This window comes from Amblyomma americanum, chromosome 1 (genome assembly GCF_052857255.1).
Source record: "Amblyomma americanum isolate KBUSLIRL-KWMA chromosome 1, ASM5285725v1, whole genome shotgun sequence".
NCBI classification, from domain to species: Eukaryota; Metazoa; Arthropoda; class Arachnida; order Ixodida; family Ixodidae; genus Amblyomma; species Amblyomma americanum.
In genome coordinates, this window is record NC_135497.1 from 69,760,072 (window position 1) to 69,769,011 (window position 8,940).

Below are 8,940 nucleotides of genomic sequence, written 5' to 3' on the forward strand. Positions count from 1 at the left end.
TATTTCTTCTTTTAATTTCACGTCATCCTCATTCCTCTCCCCCAGTGCAGGGTAGCCAACCGGAACATTTTACTGGTTAAACTCCCTACCTTTCCTCTGCCACTTCTCTCTCTCTCTCTCGATGTGCATTGCATGTCGTCTTCACCAACTTCTATCCGTGCGCAATGGATCCAGAACACAACGCTATCGCAGTGTTCTCAAAAGATGCGTTAAGTGGTCCTAAATTTTTATAGTGCATTACCACCGAGGTCCCCAGTCACCGATTTCGCCGATCTTTGCCTCAAGCCAGACCTTGAAACCCTAGTCTCAAACCTAAAGCGAAATGAAACAGGACGTGCTAGCGCACGTGAGTACTTCGCATTTGGCCAAGTAAGCTGAATCGGCTGTAATTGTTTTATGTTTAAACGGTACTAGTCTGGTTCTCCCGGTTTCGTGTCGTCGTCATACGTTCCGTACGACCAGTTCCAGTGCAAATGGATGAGCAACTAGAATACGTAACTACAAGGCTGCAGGCTGGGGAGCATGGCCCTTCTATACCAATGGTCCCCAATTGTCGGGATTGCCAAGAGGGTAGATGTAGGCCAGACCTGCGAGGATGCAAGATTCTTATGACTCATCGTGATCAGCTGACGCGCGAAATCACCCAAGGATTCACAATCACCAAAAAGGGCGCAGACTCGTCAGCGCACCTTCACTTAGCTTGTTAGCTAAAGAAATCCCGTATTTATAGATAGCTAGAAGAGCCTTCACCTATCACCTCCGTTAGCTGATATTTTATTCTGTGCGTTTTTGTGTTTGCATCTTTTCTTATTTATTTCTTGCCTTGTCTGTAATCAAGCTTCAGTTTTTAGCAGCACTCTTGCTGTCTGCTGTTCCTTCTCGTGTCCCGTTTTCGCGATAAATCCACTTCATTTGAATGCGAAAGCATTACTGTCCATGGGTGCACTGACACCCACGCATACTCACACCACCAACATACTCACGCGCGCGTATGACACCATCCGGAACGCTGTACGACGGACGGTTGCAACACAATTCTGATACTAAAGTCCGGCAGGGCATACAATTGAAGGTGCAATAGTCGTCGGTTTCAATCCCCGTCGCAAGCTAGCCTTCAACTTGACTAGCACATGCAACGAGAATAAATGCAACGAGAAATCGTATGACACCACCCGGAACGCTGTACGACAAAGTGCTGCGTCAAAATTTTCGTACGAATGTTGTCGGTAAAACTGGCGCCACATTGATGTCGTCCAGTGGGGAGTATATGAAGATGAACGACATGTATGTGATTGTCTGAAGGGGTGGTGCTCGGCTTGCTGTGCGGGTCTAACGGCCGCTTTATGACGTCACTCTATTTTTCTTGCTATCGCAGGGATTTTCGGGCCATCTGTGAGTACATACGCTACCACACACACGCCACCGACTTTTCTCGTAATGGCACTATCGTAATGTTTTCGCATTAATAATTGCTGTCAGAGACAAGCTCAGCAGACGCTAGCCTCTAATTTCAGAGACTTGGCTCCCTGTTCGAAGGTGTCATTGCGTAGCCCACAGCTTAACGCGCGGTGGCACGCAGGCGGTCCTGGAGGGTGCGAGAGCTTGGTGCGTGCCCTGGGTCCTGATGCGCGGTCGCTGCGGCCCTACCTGCAGCGGCACCTGGCCGTGCCCGGCGTGGCCATGCGTGAGGACCTGTTCGAGTGCCTGCTGGAAGAGCTGCCCCGCTGGCCGGCCGCACAGCTGGGCGCGGACCTGGGCCGGATCGCCCAGCTCGCCGAACGGGCGCCCCCCGCCGACGGGCAGGCGCAAGCGCAGATGCTGCGGCTCCTGTGGGCGACGCCGGCGCAGCGGCTCCCCGGGGAAGTGGTCCGGCGTGCCAGGGCCGCGGGTCGTGCGCTGCTGGGCCGAGCGACCCTTCCCGAGCCCGTGGTGCGCCGCTACGAGGCCCTGTTCAAGGACCAGTCAGCCCAGGCCCGCGTCGTGGCCCGCCAGCTGGCCGAGCACGCGTTTGACTGTCGCCGCGCGCCGCCAGGAGACTCGGAGCTGGATCGGCTGCCGGCCCCATCGGCTCGCCACGCGCTCGTCATCCTGAGCCACTTCGCGCGGGCGCGCTCCTGCGCCGGCTCGACGCTGCTGCCCTCGGGCCCGAGCGACGAGGCGGCGGCCATCATGTGGCAGGCGCCGTCCCTCTTCGACCACGGCTACCCGAAGTCATTGGGCATGCAGGAGTCCGAAGCGGCCGACTACTCGCGGGCGCGTACGATCGAGAAGGAACGCGCCTACAACGACATGCTGCGCTTCGTGCGCGAGTCAATGCGCAATGCCAGCCTGTCCTCACTCTCCATCGAGCTGCTGCTCAAGATCGGCATAGACGTGGCCACCAACTGCCGACCGCCGGGGAGCACCGTGGCACTCCTGCGCAGCATCATCACTGAGCTCCAGCGCCGCGGAGGAATCAGTCCGGAGAACAATCGAGTGTTCACTCACGTGCTCAGCTCGTTCCAGCGCCAGAAAAACTGCACCAAGGTGAGCATCAGAGACCTGATCAACGCGCACGACTACCTCGTTCCACAACTGCTGGAAGACTTCCAAAAGAGCGTCCTCTTTGAGTCCCCGAGTGTGCGCGCCTACCTCGTGACGGAGCTCAGCATCTACGCAAAGATGGCGCGCCAGATCCCCGCCGAACGTCGGGTCGCTTTGCTCGGCGTCGCCACTGCGTTGCTCACAATCAGCTGGCCGCCGGGAAAAGTGCTCGACCTGCTAATCGACAGTGCGTCCCTCCTCCAATTCGGCAGCGTCAGTCGCCAAATGGCTCGCAAAATGATACCGGCATTGCTCCGGATTCACACCAGGCCGTACTACGAATGGCTTTCACCCAAGAGAAAATCTTACCTATATTTAACACTGCTGCGGTTGATTGAACAGCTGGATAAAATGGATGAAAATATCCTTGTGGCCATAGAAACCGTAGTCGCAAGCCCATGTGAAAAGCTGAACCTTGTCAGCGTCTTGTTCCGCATGCTTGAGACTCCAACTGTGAGCAGTAAAGCTTTCTCATACATTGAATGTCTCATACTGTACTTGCTAAAAGTGCCACGGTGGTTCAAGATTGACTGGAGCGTCATAATTGTGCCACCAACGCCAAAAGGTCCTTGTCATCCCCAAACTTGGCATACCACAACTGGCACACCTGGCCTGTCCGTACAAACTACGCCTACAGCGGCAATGACGGAAACGCCATCTACTTCAATAGAAGAAACCACCACGCCAGAAGGCCAGGTGACGTCCAAGAAAACAACATCCTACAGCACCACTACGCCCGGATCGGCAACTACAGAAGTACCAACGACCACGGAAACGGGAGCGGAAACGCCAACATCACCTTCTTTTGCCCCAACAACATCCAAAGAAACTACTACAGGAACGCCTTCGAGCGAAGTATCCACTTATGAAACGACAAGCACTACGACCGGGCGCACAGAAAGTACCATGACGTTTTCTAGCACAGTAACACCCACAGGTACAGAAACGTCAACGACCGCTTCAAACACAATACCTACGACAGAAGTATTCTCGACCACGTCGAGTGCAACAGAGACCATTACTGCAACACCATCTGGGGAAACCACTACATCCACCGTCATGAGTTCGGAAATGCCGTCCACAACAACAATGATTACTACTACTACCGAGAGGGCACTGTCTCAAACACCATCGACAGAAACGACAGGGTTCACAACAACGACCGAAACTCCGGGAGTATCCACATCAATCGAAACAAGCACCGCGACCAAATCTACGCTTATAACTACGTCCACAGAACGTACAGCCACTCCAACTGAACTGTCAAGCGAAACTCCGACCATGACCCCTTCGACAACATCTGGTTCAACGACTTCGACCGAAACGCCTGCAGCAAGTGAGTCCACAGAGGTGACGACTTCCACTGCTTTTACATCCACAAAGACAACGACCGAAACGCCTGCGGCAAGTGAGTCTAAAGAGATGACGACTTCCACTGCTTTTACATCCACAATGACAACGACAGAAACACCCTCAGCGAGTCAGTCAACGCTGACAACTTCCAAAGAATCGACAACGACGACATCATACGAAACCACTTCAACTACTACGACGACCGAGACTCCAACGGCTACACCTTCTTTTGGGACGACCACATCTACCGAAACCACCTTTATTACAACGACCGAGACTCCCACAGGTACTCCTTCCAGATGGTCTACAACACCATCTGCTGTCACAACCACTGAGACTGTACCTGAGGTAACGCCTTCAATTGTAACAACACCTGCGGAATCAAGTACAAGCTTCACTGAAACACCCTCAGGCACACACTCTACAGCTACAACCACCTCTACAGGCTACACTACGACATCGACAACCACATCGGCGCCAACAGAGACCCCCTCCGAAAGCTACACGAGTACTACGACTTCGACATCTACCGCGACTCCGTCAGAAACGTACTCGACTGCAACAACCACTTCGACGTCAACGGAGACGCCGTCCCAAATGTACTCGACGGGAACAACATCGACAACTGAGACGTCTTCAGAAAGTCACTTGACGTCAACAACGACTTCTACCTCAACTGAAACACCTTCCGGGAGTTACTCGACAGAAACAACGACTTCAACGTCGACGCAGACTCCATCCGAAGGTTATTCAACATTTACGACAACCTCCACATCAACCCAGACTTCATCCGAGGGTTATTCCACTACAACCACAACAACTTCGACAGGATCCAGTGAGACGCCAATAGGTTCCACATCCACGTACGGCACCACGACGGAGACACCTGCAGGAACGCATTCAACTGAGACGACGACATCGACTGCATTTATCAAGACAACATCAACAGAAACGCCCTCAGCGGAGGTATCTACCCAGGGCACAACGTCGACTGAAACGCCTACGGGAGGTTATTCTGTATCGACGACCACTACACCGGGCCAAGTGACGTTAACGCCAACACAGGTTGTTTACACTACGCCAGGAACGTCGACCAGCGTGACGTACCCGCAGCAGCCCACGGTGCCGGAGCAGCCTGAAAATCGGGAGAATGACACCACAACACCTACCGGTTTCGGAAGCACCATCGTAACTACAGACAACTTGCTGCCCATGGGCACTACGGTCGTGACGCTTCCCACTCCGACGGGTACGCTAAAGGTGTTCACGGTTCCATCATTCCCCGAAAGTGCCACAGTGAAGTTCAACATTGAGAAAATATCGCACCATATAACCCACACGAATGAGTCTACCACTAACATTCTGGCCATCATAGAGAGTATTACCAATATGTCACACCCAACAGACATTACAATGATGATCGAAGGGGCACACAACATCACTATAGGTCACCCTGACATTGAGCGGGCAGTGGACGAGAAGCTTATCCAAATCATTGTTGAAGCTTTGACAGCTGAACAACTTCAAGGGATAGTTACCGACAGAACCGAACGCCTAGTGATGGAACTCTACAGAATAATTAAGACAGGAGTCCGAATTCGTCTAGACATCCTAAAGACCATCCTCACTTTGAAGATGACTGCTACGCTTCGAGAAAATATCATTTCCATCCTGGTCAACAAAACGTACCGCGGACCCACTGAGGAAGTGCACAAGGTGTTGGAGATACTGCTTCCGTACCTAGCTGTGCACCACGTTTCCACACTCACAACGAAGGAGTTCATACACATTCTCATTCAGTATGTCCAGACAACTAACAGAAGCAGCATTAGCGGTGACCTGCGGCATTTCTTGATCGAAATTATAGAAGAGCTTACAAGAAGTCCCAAGATTCCGGACACGTCAAAGCAACGTCTGACTGCCATACTTCAGATTCTTTTGAAGGAGGTACCCGTGCAGCGCACGAATTTTGTTGAAGTTCGAAAGTACCTGCAAAATCCAAAGGCTCCCATATCGCTCACGCTTCTGCTCTCGATACAACCAAACCCGCGCGGAACTGCGCCGGGGTCTTCAGAGACTATTCGGATTTTGGCGTCTGTAGTAAAACAGTCAGCCGGAAATCCGGTAGTAGTTGGAAACGTCGTATCTTTGCTTCTCAGGCTACTCAGCACCAACAACGTCCCCAGAATGCAGATTGGACCGCTGCTTACAAGCCTCAACAAAATCGTCCACCGAAGAGACCTAATTGCGCCTCACCTGAGGATAGCTGCACTTACAGATTGCTTGATTCTTTACGGTAATGACGGCTTCCAGTATCTGTCCCCTACTGCCCGTTCCACGGTGCTGACTACTCTGGTTTCCTTGTTGAACGGACGTGTCGATGACTACCTTGTGACGAGGCTACTCAGTTTCAAGTGGCCCAACCTTAAAACACGAAGAACATTCAATACCCTACGCAGAGATGTGATAAGCGTGAAGCCCAATGGCCCCATTGAAGGCTTGACGGCGGTAAACCAGATTTTGCTGGTGATAGGGTTGATCGCTCCTAACAACGGTTCCTCGCCGGAAGACCTCCACAACATTGCTGTAAAGCTCAACTCTCACCCGCCCGAACAGCCAAAATATCCGCGCTCTATACGGTACATTATCGCCAGCCTACTTAAGAAGAAACCTGTGCAGCTTACGGACATCCCCAAGAGCGGTATTACGCCTCTGTCGTACGTTCATTGGCCGACGTACGAGATGCCGCCGGACTTGGTAGATAATATCGCAAAAGAAGTCGAAGATCGCGATTATAAAATCACCCATCTCACAAAAGAGCTGTCGTTCGACCTCGTATCGCCCGCCCTCGATCCCACCGTTCGAGGGAACCTGCTCGTGGAATCCATGCGCTTGCTCACAACTGATCAAATGACCGTAACGCTAGCTCAGCAGCTTCTTCGCGCCATTCACGCCGCAGTTACACTGGTTCCCTCGCTGTGGCCAAAAAACAGCTTGCTACTCCTCCAGGACATCCCGACTGTCATAACAAGACCCATCATCCGATCCCTGCCGCCTTTGCAGACTGCTATACTTCCGTCACTGCTGCACCACATGATAAACAGGGCTCAACATATACCAAAGCCGATCCTCGACACTCTCATCAAGTTTGCACCAAGCCAGGAGTATGCCACAGAGGTCGTTACAGACATAATAGCAGCGCTGCTGAAACACAGAAATGTACCGGAGCAGGCTGACCTCAGCATGAAGCTGGTAAAAATGTTAGATGAAAGGACTGGGAGCAGTTCGTTGCCCCTAAAAGATGTAGCCGACCTGTTGACGCGTCTGAAGGATCGCCTTTCCCGAACCGCAAGGGACAGCCCTGAGTTGAAGCCGGTCATTAAGTACATCAACGAAGTGCTGCGCAGGCTGCAGAGCGAGCCTCTGAGTGCGCTGCGAAACCTCAAGAAATACCTAAGAACACTGCAGGGACCTGCGCCCGTTGAGCTGGTGCGCAGCATATTTGAAGACTTCCCCAGCTGGACGCCGAACGACCTGCAGACGGTCGTTAGCCTGGTGAGGGACGCCATGGCCAAGAGGCGAGAACCCGAAGTAGTCGGCAGCGTCGCCATCGTGGCCATGCGCCTGTTGCGCCTCTACAACTACACAGACGGCACTGAGAAAGCCCTGGTCAAAGTGATAGACCAGGCGCGTGACAGCGTGATCCCGCAGCCCCTCAAGCTCGTACTGGTCAACGACATCCTCTTCGTGCTCGCCACCAAGGTGACACACAAGTCCGAGAGCCATGTAAACGTGCAGACACTGCTGCGGCTGCTGGACGCCGTGCTGCGCAGCGGAGATCTGCCCACGACGAGCACGGCGAGCGTCGAGAGTCACTTCATCAAGGCTGTGGCCGCCTTTGTGGACAACAAGTTCGCGCTCCGCAAGGTGACGCGCGAGCTGCGCGTGCGCCTCGCCGACCTGCTGCGGCGGCTCGACCTGCAGCACTTCATTCCCATGGAAATCCTCGGCAAGATCGACAAGCAGCTGCGCAAGGAGATGTGGACCGTGATCCGCAAGGTGCACACCACTACTGAGGAGCGCTCCATCACGCAGTTCCTGCAGTATCTCAAGACGGCGCACAGGGACGAGATTGTGCGCATGGACGAGAGCAGCATGCGCAACTTGCCCAAGGTCATGCTGCCACTGCCGCCGCGCGCGCTTAGCAACGTCATCGCCGGCGTAGAGGACGTGTTGCGGCTCAACCACGAGATCATCCACCGCGACCTGGCCCGGCAGCTGCTCACAATTGTACAGACGGCCATCAGCAGCCCCATGTTTCCGGCAACGCTGCTGCCGCGCAGCAAGAGCGTGATGGACGCGCTCAAGCGGGACATCCGGCACGAAAACGCCAGGGGTGGCCTCTACCCGCCCGCCATGTAAAGACTGCCGGTCCGGTCTTGCCACGCAATAAAGCCTTCAGAGTGTGCCACAACCATGTGCTTCTGGGGCAGCCAAGAATTCGGTGCAGTACGGGTGTTTCGTAACGGCACGCACGGTAACGGACAAACTTTGCTTCGGTTTCAGAAGACGGAATTTAAAAAAAGAAATCACGGCTTTCCATCAAGCACTTGTGTTTGTCACGCGTACCCAAAAGAAGAAGAAGAAAAAGCCTAGCGATTGATAACGCTCAACCATTGAAAACGCTGATTCTTGAAACAAGGAATAACTTTTACCTTTTCTCTGGCTGCGTAGTCCTAACTTCCGCGCACTGTATACCTTTCCGCAGTGTCCGCTGCGACCTCCACAAGCAATGGAGCGGAGAGTCAGATCCTGACACTTTTGCCACTGTCATTTGTGGCTGTGTTGTGTACTGACGGCTCGGCTCCAGCGCTTTGCCGGCTCATGTTTGCGTATACTGAGACACATGCCCTGCTACGTCGCTCGCGCACTCACAAGAGGCTGCAACATTTCCGAAAACATGCAAGTTTCCCTTCCCCGCATGTCCTGCTGCACGACTACAAA

General features: G+C 53.4%; 1 protein-coding gene across 1 annotated transcript in view; it reads left to right on the forward strand.

Annotated features, from left to right (window-relative positions):
* LOC144112969 (uncharacterized) overlaps nucleotides 1–8,656 on the forward strand; it is a 141,656-nt gene extending 133,000 nt beyond the window's left edge. The window contains exon 3 of the mRNA XM_077645818.1: nucleotides 1,580–8,656. Coding sequence (XP_077501944.1) covers nucleotides 1,580–8,358 — 6,779 coding nt within the window. The 3' untranslated portion in view covers nucleotides 8,359–8,656. The remainder of the gene's footprint in view (nucleotides 1–1,579) is intronic.
* The last annotated feature ends 284 nt before the right edge of the window (nucleotides 8,657–8,940 follow it).